General features: G+C 31.0%; 1 protein-coding gene across 2 annotated transcripts in view; it reads left to right on the top strand.

Annotated features, from left to right (window-relative positions):
• The window catches only part of LOC145280050 (afadin- and alpha-actinin-binding protein B-like), a 114,816-nt gene that overhangs the window by 54,559 nt on the left and 46,106 nt on the right, over positions 1-14,151 (top strand). For both annotated transcript variants that reach the window (XM_080131731.1, XM_080131730.1), the window contains exons 2-5: positions 3,604-3,775; positions 9,670-9,803; positions 12,726-12,894; positions 13,820-13,955. In XM_080131731.1, the coding sequence (XP_079987857.1) occupies positions 3,605-3,775; positions 9,670-9,803; positions 12,726-12,894; positions 13,820-13,955 (610 nt within the window). In that variant the 5' untranslated portion in view covers position 3,604. The remainder of the gene's footprint in view (positions 1-3,603; positions 3,776-9,669; positions 9,804-12,725; positions 12,895-13,819; positions 13,956-14,151) is intronic.

The following is a 14,151-nucleotide window of genomic DNA, read 5'->3' as shown; positions in this document are numbered from 1 at the left end:
GGTTTAACAGTACAAATAAACCATAAAACACAATTTTTTTTTTTGATTATGACTTAAATTTTACTGAGATTGCTTTATTAGTCACTAGTTTAAAGGCTTCAAAATGTGTTCATTGTTATTATTATAGACTAGGGGGGGGGGGCATAAAATACACTTACATATATTTTAATTCATGCAGGTTTTGTATTACCGAGTCGGTTCTCTATTGAATATTATATTGTACCTAATATATAGTACGATTTTAAGATTTTTAAGATTTTGATGTTATCAGCTAGAACCAAAACATTTAGCACTCCAACTGCATTCCCTACTGTTTGAGCTATCGACAAATAGATGAGAAAGACTTAAGATTAAGCCACTTCAAGCTATGAACGAATTTGCACATGTGCAAAAGTAATAAAAATGTTGGAAAGTTGAAATGAATATTTTGCATTTCTACTTACTGACATATTTCTGTGCACGTTATTCATTCATCCAAACAAAGATTTTACTTGTTATAAACCATTATTATTATTAGGGCTATGACAACAGCATATTCTTTTCATTGTTTTGACCCTCGAGTATATATCCGACACAGTTAATCAACAGAGAACCACATCACTCTATATAAAAGCATATAAGATATCAAGATACACACTCGAGAGTCAAAACAATGAAAAGAATATGCTGTTGTCATAGCCTTAATGATTAAGAAATATGTATTAAATAAAACTGGTTTTCAAAATCAGTGTATGTGACTTGTCAACCGTATCAGAAATTGAATATTATTTTTGATACCGTATCTTGTAAAATGAAACAACATAAATTTTATAAAGAAGTTATAGAATCCGTTGGATTTCAAATAGCTACAAAGCTGCTAAAAAAAATCTTTTTTTTTTTTTTTCATATTATTTTATTACTTAAATTTTATTTCTTTTATTGTATGTTTTACAATTATCAACCTTTGATCTTCTCTCCTGACTGGATTTAAAATTTTTACTTTGGCAGCTGATAAGACGATTGACTTCCTCCATTTTTACTGTATCATGTTAATTCCACTTTCCATTCCCCCCTCCTCACTCGTCTTTATCTGCCGGTTATATTTTCACCGTTCCTTCACATCTCCCTTGCTTTCGGTTTGGTTTAAAGGTATCTTAATTGTGGGTCAAAACAATGAAAAGAATATGCTGTTGTCCTAGCCCTAATTATTACTATTTCCTGTTAATTTAAGTGCTATGTGATCAGTAGTTTAAGAGTTTATCGGTTAAATGTTTTTACATGCCTACATATACTGTTTTATTTATATAGATAGCAAAATGGCTGTGGAAAATTTCAAAGAGATTTTGAAGCTTTAAAACTGTCATTTAAAAGCTAATTTCTAGCTATTATAATTACTTTCAAAATAAATAGTTTAAAGGCTTCAAAATCACTTGGGAATTTCTCACAGCCATATTTTTATCTACAGTAATTATTTAAAACAAAAAATAAATGATCCTAATGAGTGTTTTAAAACATTTGTCAGCTAGAAAGTAATTTCTGACTAGAATTAAAGTTCAAAGGTAAAATATTTTGGATCTTAATACAAAATTTATAAAAACCGTGCCCATCATAAAAATAGATTCAGGCACTTGCACTGAAAAATGATGTCATGGTTTGAAGTTCTAGCAAGCAAGATCTATCGAATAGTCACTGTCAATAAGATTTTTTACTAAATTTTTACAGATTTTTATCAACTACTAACATGATCGCATTTATGGCAATTTTTCTTTTTCTTTTTAGAAAAGTTCATCTTTCAAGTTATCAATTTTTATAAATATATTTAAAAACGCATTTCATTCTTTTTTATTCCTTCTGTCTTAAAACCACGACTTTTGTATTAAACAAAAGTATGTTTACACTTTTTACTCATCAAATAAACATTAATTTTTTTACACATAAAAGTGCTGTTTTCATTTTAAGAAACAATGATGCTCTGCAAGTGTGTGTGTGTGTGTGTGTGTGTTAAAATACACACTTGTAAGTAAACTATACAAACGTTTCTTTCTTTCTACTAAAAGAATTCGTCAGATTAGACTAGTTAGCTTGATGAATTACTTTTGATGGAATGAATCGCTTACAATAAGTGTGCATTGTATACTACTGCAGAGCTCTAGAGTATTGAGCAGATATTGAGTATAGGTAATCAGCAGGGAGGTTTAAAACATGGAATAAAATCTCAAACAAATTGGAAGAATCGAGATATAAGTTCTGTTTTCTTTTCAATAAAACTTATTCACACCAAATAAATAACTGAAATTCACATTTCGGTCATATGAATTTAGTGAAATCAGTTTCAGCATTTGCTCCTAAACTTTTTATTTACTAAAAGCCATGTTTTTAAAAGAAATAACGGTGCTTATGCAGAGAAGGTACCAGGCTATTAATAGTATTTTGAGGTCAAATTAAAGTTTGATGGTATTTTTTCTTTATTCAATTGTTAGGTGAAAGTACAGAATAGTTACAAAACATCCTCTCCTCTTCATGTTAGGACTATATTTCTAAATATTATTTCAGTACGGTATTTTCTTTGCATAAGTCCACGGACGTGTGAGAAAACTTCATTTTGTATCTAAAAATTTTTTTTCAAATTGAATAACTGCAAAGAACAAAAATCGTCCTTTTTTGTTGTTTTTGTTCACAGCTGCATCTACATTACTAATACTATTATTGCAACAATAAATGAAAACAATATCGTTTTGTGTCATTTTTGATTACCCTATACGAAAATAAAACATACAATCTATATATTAATACGATAGCATGTGTTATTACTTGTCACGCTTGCATCCAGGTCATTTAATTGTTATATATTTCTATTTCTTGTAATAAATAATTTTACCAAGAATTCTTCATCAATTTCAGTTTCAATTCAGATTATAGCTGATGGCACTCAAGTCATTTAATTTTTTTATAAATAATTTTACTAAGAATTCTTCATAATTTTGGTTTTGATTATAGCTGATGGCACTCCAATAATCTATTATTTTTTTGAAAATAATTTTATCAAGAATTCTTCATAAGTTTTGGTTTCGATTATAGCTGAAGGAACTAAAGTTATATAATTTTTCATAAGTTTGGGATTTGGTTTCGATTCAAGCTGATGAACCCAAGTCATATAGATATATTTTTTTATTTTTTAAATCGCAACTTTATAATATATAAAAATTGATAGAACATTAACTCTATAATAATATATACAAAATCTGCAGGAATTAAAATATCATATTTAAGCATATTTTACAACCTGGCTATGCGGGGCGCCCCTGCTAGCTTGTATAAATACTTTTGCAGTTTTAACAAAATAGCTACAATAATATCAGCGTCGCCATTTACACTGAATATCTACAGAATGCCAACATCAATATATTACATATGAATCGGTCCCCCTGTTGAATTTCCACAGGTCCCACTAGTTATAAAATTAAAGAGTTAAAAAGGATTGATTTACTTATTAAAGTATGTAATATCTTATTTCTGCATCAGTACCTAAATAAATATATACAAATACTTTGTTTACAAAAGCATAGTATAAATGTTCATGTTTGAAATGTAATATGATTTTTTTTTTTTCTCCACTTGTTTCAGGATGGACGACACCCATGGAAGTAACAATTTCTCCATGCAACTGGCCAATGAAATGAACAACTCATGCTTGTCCGAGTGGAACCAACACGGCCACAGTTTTCAGTTTCTCACCAATAGCAGCAGATTATGTACAGAAGATAATGTTGATGAATACATTGTTTATTTAAACAAGGTAAATCGCTTGCTAGTCTTTTTAATAGCAAAGCTAGTTTTACTAGCATTGTCTGGGGCAAAAATGTAACATAACTGCTACCCATCTCTCTTCTCCTCCTACCCTGTTTTCCCTCTCACTCTTCTTTACCCAGCCTATTCGTCTCTTTAGATACAAACACACACACACACACAACTCAAATTAGTATTAGAGAAATAATTCTTAAATAAATCAGTTATTTCCTTCTACATGATAATATTAAAAGATGTATGTATGTCTTCATAAATATTAAATGATATAAATGGTCATTTGACCACCAAATAAGGAATCTTTCTTAGATATACACTTTTTATATAAATTTATGAGTGCTGTGTATTCAAGTTTTAGCTGCACATAGACATATTTGTCCTTTATATAATAAAGATAATCGCTTGGGTGAAAAATGAAGGATAATCAAATGTAGTGTTATAAAAATAAGTTGGTTCATTTTACGTGTATATGCAAGTATGTGTACATAGATGCTGCATCGCCTCTTGAATCTACACCCCATGCCAGAATTATATGCAAATCGATATTTTTGTTCTAACTCCGAAAGTTTTCAATGAAAATTCGTGAAACTTTGCACGTTATACAGCAACACTAATGCATGTGCAGATATAAAATTTTAAGCTGATCTGCATAATAGCAAGCAAACGGCAGCCATTTTGGTGACTTGCAGTTTTTTCAGCGTGCCAACTTTATATGCAAGATGGGACGTAAAGGTGCTTTGAGTCAAGCTAAGAAGCCTAAAATTGTTCAAAGGCTCCATAAAATTTCCACCTTAGAAATTGCCAAAGAATTACACCGTGATCATCGTGCAACCAAAACATATTGTACTAACCCTTAACTTTGCAACAGACATTCTGACAAAGGGAAAATTCGTAAGAAATCCTATCTGTCACGTCAAACAATGAGCAAAATCAAGGGAGAAGTTGGCCGTAACCCACTTGAAACTAGCAAACAAGTTTTTGAAAAAGCTGGCATTCCTGATGTATCCAAATCAACTCGTTGCCGTATTTTGAGGACGATTGCAAAATTTGGAATCGAAAGTTTGACATCCTCAATGGATCCAAGGCTTTTTGCTCTTGTCAATAAAAATGGTAATTATATCAGATATTGATTGTACTATGAAACCATATTGAAGTTGTTTGTTCTTTATTATTGTTCTCAATTTACAAATTCCTAGAATAATTAATGTTTCGATGATCTTTTAGCACTTCACCATATTTTAGCATTGGTTTGCATATAAAGTTGGCACGCTGAAAAAATGCAAATCACTAAAATGGCTGCCAATTGTTTATTACTGAGTAGATTAGCTTAAAATTTTAGATCTGTGCTTCTGTTAGTGTTGCCATATAACGTGCTAAATTTCACAAATTTTTATTGAAAACTATCAGAACAAAAATATCGATTTGCATATAATTCTGGCACGGGGTGTAATATATAAAAGGCAAAAATACGCGTGTTTGTATGTCTTGCAAAAACTTCCGACAAATGCGTTGGAATGTGACGAAATTGGTATTGTCTTAAAGCTCGGTCTTTTGGACAACAAATATAAAAACATTTGCCGAAAACATTAATTCTTTCATCCTCAACTGGGCAGTTTTCTATAAGGAGGGGGGTCGGTTTTTTTTTTTGTCAGCATTTTTGCAAGTCATTGTCTCCGTTGGATTGACTACCCTTAATTCCAACGCTCGCGACTTCCAGTTTCACAATGGATGCATCAGCTAAGACGTTAAGTTTTTTTTTTCACCTTCTTTTCATCCTGCCTGCTACCACTTTTTTTAACACTTCTCTCCATCCGGACTGCCTACTGTTGTTTGGTTACAATTAATTTGTTCATAGTTTAAATAAACCTTTTTCCACTTATTCAAAACATGTTACATTTATTTCAATCAGACATCAAAACATTTTTCAAATACATTATATATACACAACTGAACACTGCCAACACTCATCCAGATGCTTCATTTGCATAATTTTATAAAGACTCTCTAATAAATTAATATTCTACTCAATTAATTTCTATTTTTGGTCTCCAATTTTCTTATATGTAATAGTTCTGTTCATTGATATTAGTAGTAGTTGTAGTAGCATATTAATTACACCGATTTTAATGAAAAATGTTTAACATTCAAACTTATTTTGAAATTCGAATTATCACTTCCGATCATGTATACACATGCAAAACTTATATGACCTTGAAATAATTTAATCTTAAACAGAAACTCTGCATTAAATGCAAAAGTTTTACTTTTGATAATTAAATATTTTATTTTTAAAACTTAATTTTTGTTGTTGATGACAATGATGCTGATGATTGTGATAACTATTGCATTTGCCATAAAAGATACAAAAAAAGTAATAAGTTTTGTTTTTATTCTGTCTTTAATAATGGTGAAAAAACAATTTTAAATTCATATATATATATATATATATATATATATATATATATATATATGATCAAATTTTAGTCATTCAATAAATTTTAAAATTTATGACGTGAAATGGTTAAATTTCAAATCAAAAATATTTTTATTATTCTATGTAAGACAAAGAATATATTTGAAATATTATAATTCCTTATCCTATAGGAATTCGATGTCTACCATCTCTTCAGAGGAGAAAATATTAGCAATTAATTATAATGGTTTACACCTTATTTGCTAAAGCCATTGAGACATGGAAAATCACAATTAAAAGTTATTTAAAGTAATTAAATATCATAGAGTAAGGGAAGTTAATGAAAAGGATATAGAAATTCACATCCAAATTGCATGGTTAAATCCGAAATAAAGGTCTTTGGTAGCAGTGAGTTAATGGGATCCAATCTGTATTTTGAGTAATCCAAATCACATTAGACGAGATTGTCCTTATAGAATATTACTGCCAATAATATTTTGTAAGACAAATAATCACAGGTTTCCATACCAATTGATTTGCTGGATAACTTTATTCTGAAGTATATATATATATATATATATATATATATAGTAGCATTTGTGTGTGTGTACAATTCTCCTAGATCCCACACCACTGAACCAATCATGACCAAACCTGGCATGATGATGGTCCCCCACCATTTTCTAAAGTCAAGACCAAACCTGACACGAGTATGGTCTCTGACCTAGGGATGGTGCACACCATTTTTCAAGATCAAAGGTTAAGGTCATATTTGGTGCAGCACTTACAACATCCACTTACTGCAAGAGGGTCCACAGAGCGGGTACCCAAGAAAACAGCAAAGTCCCTCGCAAAGTGCAGGTATTTTTGCTAGTGAATATATGATTGCTATATTGACCAATTGATGTTCAGTTTTTGACAACTGTCAAGAAAAATGTGGAAAAAAAAGTCAATAAATAAATGTTATCAAAAGCAATAAAATGTACTTTTCTACTTACCTGCCTTTTTTTTTTTTTTTTTTTTTTTTTTTTTTTTTTTTTGTGCTTTTAAAATATTTTAAAGCGTCCTTTTTTTTTTTTTTTTTTTTTTTTTTCACTTAAAAATTTGTTCGAATATATGAAAACACTAAAATACTTTAAAACACAAAAACATAAGCAAGCAGGTAGATAGTAAAGGCGCTGTATTGCCTTTGGTAATAGTTATTGATTTATTTATATTTTTTTCATCCTTTTTTTATTTCTGTTGGTTATTCTTGATAATTGCTCTAATTTTTCGTTTATTCCTTTCATTATGGAGATTATACTTGTACAAAATCAAATCCGAATATTGGAATTTATCAAAATAACACCATGACAATCATCTTTTTGTTTTTCTTCAAATTATCAAAATGTGAAATAAAAATTGTTTCTTTGCTTTTCTGTAGACAAGACTATATCTAGATTAACTACTGTCTCACAGGGGATGAGGGGTAGTTTTTGCTAATGTGTGTGTGTGTGTGTGTGTATATATATATATATATATATATGAAGGGAAAATGTTTATTGAATTATATTTCACCGTTTATTTATACCAATCTAATTTATGAAACTCAATGTAATACAGAGCATATGACAAGTTTATATTCCAAATTTCAAGATGTTGGCCATCCTACCATTAAGAATTGATATAATTTATAAAACTTACTATGTCTGTCTGTCTGTCTCTTCCGAAACTAAAAGTCGCACAGCAGCGCTAGGGCCCTCAAATCATTGGATTTTTTATGGGCCGTTCTTTTATGTGTCTTAAGCCAGTTAAAATAGTTTTTAAGGGGTCAAAATTGAAAAAGAAAAATCGTTATACATTTTGTTCATTCATCTTAGTTTATTTTTAATCAGTTCCTATGCGTGTCACGTTGGTACAGTGGTAATGACACCAGTTTTGAATGTGAGTTTTGCTTTCGGTTTCGATTCTAAGTGATGGCACCCAAATACTTTTATTTTTTACTTTTGAAATCACGATTATAATAATATATACGAAATCTGGACAAATTAAAATATTGTATTTAAGTGTATTTTACGACCGGGCAAAGCTGGACTATTTTTCTAGTAATTACATAAATGATTTAATGATTTAGCACTACGAAACAAGTGCTGTCAAGAATTGTGCATGTCAACATAGTTAAGAAAATAAATGGTAAGATGGTCAACATGTTGAAATTTGGAGCGTAGATATTTATTAATCTTAATCATTCACTGACAGTTGTTGCATCATTTCTCAACTCCTCAGTGTGGCTAGATACAGTAATTATGCCAACTTGAGTCCAGCTCTTTATTCTCTGCGCCACTGAATCTACTATGAGTAGAAAAAATATTGTTTATAAACGAATTTATATTCATTTATCTTTTTTACAATATTGATATGTTGCTTGGGTATGGCATGCTGTATAGCTTCTTGGATAATGAAAAATAATGAAAGACAGATTTATAAAAATAAGTTGGTTTCTATTTTACTATTTAATATGGATGAAATAGACATTTAAAAAAAAAATCAAGAGATATAAAAAAAATATTTGAACGTAAAGTTTTTATCGAGTTTCAATATGGAATTCATATTTCTCTCCATATAAAATTATGAGGTAACCTCAGATGTGTGCCTGTATTTGTCACATAAACGTAACTTTGATTATTACACATTGAATTTAGGGTATTTTTATTTACTATTAATCAAATATTGATTAAAATCAAAAAAGAATTGTAAAATTTACAAATCTTATTAAGAAATGCATTTCAGTCTCTTAAGTCAGGCATTTAATAGTTGGAAAATGAATTACTTTGACACTTTGTAAAATTTTAAAGGAATTTGGAATCATTTGAACTAAGCTGTTGAATAGAAAATTATTTCTGGCTTTAAAATTTTTAGCGAATCCACAAATATTAAGAATAAAATTTTGGTAGCTATTTATTCAATACTTTTTTGGATGGCCACCAGGAAATCCAAGATGGCCACCATGACACAATTCAAAGAAATTAACAAAATATAACTTGTAGCATATCAAATGAAAGGAAATTTTGTACAGATTACAATTGTTTTCAAGTTCATTAAACTCGTTAGGATAATTAAATTTCATTTTTAACAGCTTCAAGTTACTATGACAATTATCGGGTGAGTTTTTACCACTATTTGGTATATAATTTACTTTTAAGTCATTGTAAAAACTTGAAGAGACTTTGTGACTATTTTTTTTTTTTTTTTTTTTTTTTTTTTAACAAAATTAACAATTTATAACAATTACTATTTAGTTTAAAAAATAAATTTCATGCCCGAATGATATTTTAATAATTACATTTAATTGTCAAAATCTTTTGAAAAAAAAAAAAAAAAAAAAAAAAAAATTGTGGTTAAATTTTCTTTTAATGTAAATGGCTTGAATTTTCTGTGATTATTTTATCCATTTCACTTTCTTTTTTTTTTTTTTTTTTTCTTGTTCTTCCTAGGTATTTCGAAACATGTGTCTATCATCATGGGCTGAGGAAGAACAAAATCAGATCGTCTCTTTGGTAAATGCCTGTTCTGAGTTGATTGACAGATACCAACAGGATGGTCGTATCCGGGAAGATTTAGAATCACGGTCGGTAACAAACTTTTTAACATGAATGCATTCACTCATATTTATATTCAGTAAAATGTTTAACTGTAAGAATTATGCTTGAAATTGCCACTAGTGTAGAGCTATGGTATAGCTGGAAATATCTTAATTATTAAATCATTTCTTTCTGATAGGTTCATAAGAGTTATAGTTGAGGGGCAAAAATCAGAAGCTCACAGTATTAATGCTGGAGTCCCTCAGGGGTCCATCCTGGGCCCAACTCTATTCCTGATCTACATTAATGATCTTCCAAATCACATCCTTACATCATTTGTAGACATTTATGCTGATGACATTACCATTTATGGTAGCACATCTAAGACAGTAAACGACCAAGTTCTCTCCAATTCTCTCTCCTCTGATCTTGAGCACGTGGTACAATGGGGGAAGGAGTGGTTGATTACTTTTAATGCATCTAAAACCAAGCTTCTCTCTTTGCATCAACACTCTGATCCCCATCTGGCATCAGTTGAAATGAATGGCTCTTCAGGAGACCTCAAGTTTTGACAAGCTTCTGGACTTGACCATTACTCCTGATCTTAAATGGAACACGTACATCAAATCTGTTGCCAAGGCCACTGGAAAAATGGTGGGATCTTTCTATCGATCCAGTAGATATCTCACTGCTAATGCAATTCTCTATCTATATAAGAGCCAAGTACGTCCAAGGATGGAATACTGTTGCCACATCTGAGCAGGAGCTGCTAGAAAGGACTTGTCCTGCCTTGATAGTTCAAAATAGACTTCGTAGCCTCGTAGGAGATGTCCTTTTCTCTTCCCTGCAACCTCTATCTCACAGAAGAGATGTTGCGAGTTTCTCTGATGTGTCGTTATTTTCATGGAAAGTGTTCGACTGAGCTTCAATCTATGGTCCCCCCTCGCCAAACTTTCACAAGAAACCCTCGTCTAGCTGAAAACACTATCAATAATTCCCCCTACTCTTTATCTGTGCCTAAACCTAAACATAGATTCCATGAACAAAGCTTCTTTTTTAGAACTGCACGCCTGTGGAATTGTCTTCCGTTTTCCTGCTTTCCAGCTGCTACAATATGGTTGTCTTCAAGTCTAACGTAAACAAGTTCTTGATGAGCCGTTCTATATAAGTTAACAAATTTATCGAATTACTATATTGTCCAATTTCTACTGTACACTCTTTAAGCCTTATCCTCGAGTGGCCTCTTGGCCTTGATAACGTGGTGATGCCTGTGTAAAAAAATAAAAAATAACATGATTATACAAAACAAAAGTACAGCATGTGCACAAAGTTTTTAAAATTTACTATTTGTGATGACCGTGTTTAAGGGGTCACAAGGAAAGCAGAACATAGGAATAGAGTAACAAAATGTATTGACATGCGAAAGTGAGGGTTGGTCCACCGGTTGTGTATGGATCAGTTCATATATAGGTTAAACGGGTAGTCCTGCCACAAAATGCCAGGAATAGTTTAAGAAGACTTGCAATATGTCAGTAAACAATTTGTGTTCGATAATGAGCACGGGAGAAATCCTGTCAAAATCTATTCATCAGCCATTCAATATCACGAATCTTCAAATCACCACAAACATTAATGTTGGTAGAATAGTGAAAAGAAAGGATATCATCAATATCCTTATTTTTTCTTCAAAAATAACACTGGCCACCAAAAAAAACTTGTCATAGTGCCTAAGATGTTTCAACTGTTTGTACCTAATTTGAGGTTGCTATGGTATCCCCCCCTCTACTTTTTTTTTACTTTTGAAATTGCGACTTTATAATAATATATATGAAATTTGGTACAAATTAAAATATCATATTTAAGCGTATTTTACAAATAACATCATTGTTTTTCATGGGCAGATTTAGCCATGCCATGCTTAATTAGTCTACAATACTTAAGTCTTCAGTCACCTATTAGACGTGATCTTAAAGAGTAGCCCTTTATATTCCAAACCAGCAGAATAATGAGGATGTTCTCTGGCCATTTTTGAATTCTTAAGTTTCTCCTTATTTATCGGAATATAAATATATAAAACAAATTGAAATAAAACGTATAATTTACATTTACAATATGTATTAGTTTATCAAATGTTAAGATGAGAAGTATAAAAAAAATAAAAAGTTTTCTTTAATCCAAGGATTTTATTAAATACTAGCGGCTGCACCGCGTCGACACCCACAACGCAGAATCAAGCACAAAATCGAGTACACTCAACATCGTCTTACAATCAACGCTTATCCTGTGAACTCAAAGTATGGGAAATTCCCATATGCACAAAACAAAATCACTGAAAAAAACAAAAATACCCTAAGGGTAAGGATGAGTAAACGTTAGTTAGAATTATTATGAATTTGCCAGGATTCGAACCTGGAATCTCCTGCTCCATAGTCAGACGCGTTATCCATTATCTTCCTGTCCGTATGCCGAAAGATGTTACCACAACTGCATACAGACAGTGCTAAATTCCGTTATGGGCAGGTGACTTTTTTGACAATTGCATGAAACTGGCCAAAAACCCTTATTTCGGGCTTTTTGTGTGACTCTGCGTTGTTCGTTACGAACCATATATAGATAAGGACAATCTAGGGACTCACACCTTTCAGGGGAAAATAGGATTTTTCAATTCGGTGCATCCGTTCGAAAGATTTATTGGTATATATACACACACACACACACACACACACACACACACACACAAACATTTAGAATTTTATTAATAGTATAGATGACAATATGCTTTGGTTGGGATGAAAAAGAGTAAAAAAAAAAAAAATCATGTGCATAATTTACTTTAGGTTTAAATTAAGTTTACTTTTCATTAAATAAAACAGTCTTAGAAATTTTTTTTTTTATATAATTTTAAGTTAAATTTTTCAATTCTAATGCAAACATAACGAAAAACTTATTCTTTCTGCTTGGAATTTCAGGACGCGACGCACAATGAGCGATTATGATCAACTGCAAACTGCGCAGCTTCGACTCAAAGATGACGTGGAACGACTTGAACGCGACATTGCACTCAGACAAGAAAAAGAAAAGGATTTAGCCAGTAAAAATAGAAATCTTTGTTCAGCTCTCAAATCTGAAAAAGATGAGGTAAATTAACTTATTTTTTATTTAACTTTTGCACTATTCTTTTTTTTCATCTACTCTAAATGTGGCACAGATTGCCAAAGTTAAGCAACAATGAGTCTGGCCAGTACCAGATAGGTGACCATTTGGGAAGGCGAGGCACTGTATGTTCTGTGCCAACTCATAGAAATTTCAGGTTGGTATCTGTGGGCGCATTTAACTCACAGGAAGAGATACACCTCGAATCAAGACAGAAAGCAATGGGTAAACTACCTTCCCAAGATTACCATGTCTCTACAATTTGGGGAGCCATGGTCACAGAGTGCATTCATGCACTCTAAATATGTCTTTAATGGAGTAAGTGATATAATGGATACTGACATGGACTATGGGATTAACTAGATAGAGTTCAAACCCAATTTATTGCTGCTCTAATACTATTGAAAAGAACACTATTTTAAGAATAAAAAAATTAACAACTTGTGTTTAATGAATAGTTTACAATAGTTTCAGCATTTATCAACGAAAGATTTGATATGCCATATAACAGATAAATGAATTTTGTTTTAATCTTATAGCTAAATAATTTGTGATATTATAACCAAAAATGAAACTTCTTTGTCATTTATCTTAATCTCCTTTTCTGCTGCTGCTGCTTTCTCTATTCCCCTCTTCCCACCACATCTCCTCTCATTCATCCTTTCCTTCACCATTTAAAACAATGTGCAAACAAGCAAACCAGATTTATCATAGTTTTAGCATTTATGTCATTGTGTAAAATGAACGTAATTAAAAGAATTCAGTCATTTTAATATTTTATCAAATTAATATATTGATTTCCGTAAAGAATATAAAAATTTTTCCTTTTCTTGCATTATAAAATACATGTAAAACATTTATGTACTGAACATATCATGATGGTTGCTAATCTTGTCTCTTCCAATTGAAGGTGAAGCGGTTACAATCTGTGATTAATCATCGGGAATCTCAATATAAACACGAAACCAAGAAAAAAGAACGAGAAACCAATCGGTTGAAAGAAAAATTGAATCAGGTCCTCATGGATAAGTCACAAAAGTTGATGGGTAATTTTTCACCTTTTTCTTGCTTTTATTGTTATTGCAAGTCATGATAAAACTGTTTTCCCTTGAATGATAATCTTCAGAATTTAAGGTTTAAAATCAATATAACAAATACTGATCTTATTGTTTAAAAACTCTAGTGTTTGCAAAAAAAAAAAAAAAAAAACTATAAAGATTTCAAAAGTAATTTCATTTTTCT

The sequence above is a fragment of the Euprymna scolopes genome, chromosome 7, assembly GCF_053919585.1.
Source record: "Euprymna scolopes isolate OS-2025 chromosome 7, ASM5391958v1, whole genome shotgun sequence".
In the NCBI taxonomy this organism is placed as follows: Eukaryota; Metazoa; Mollusca; class Cephalopoda; order Sepiida; family Sepiolidae; genus Euprymna; species Euprymna scolopes.
This window is presented reverse-complemented; position numbering and strand designations above follow the sequence as displayed.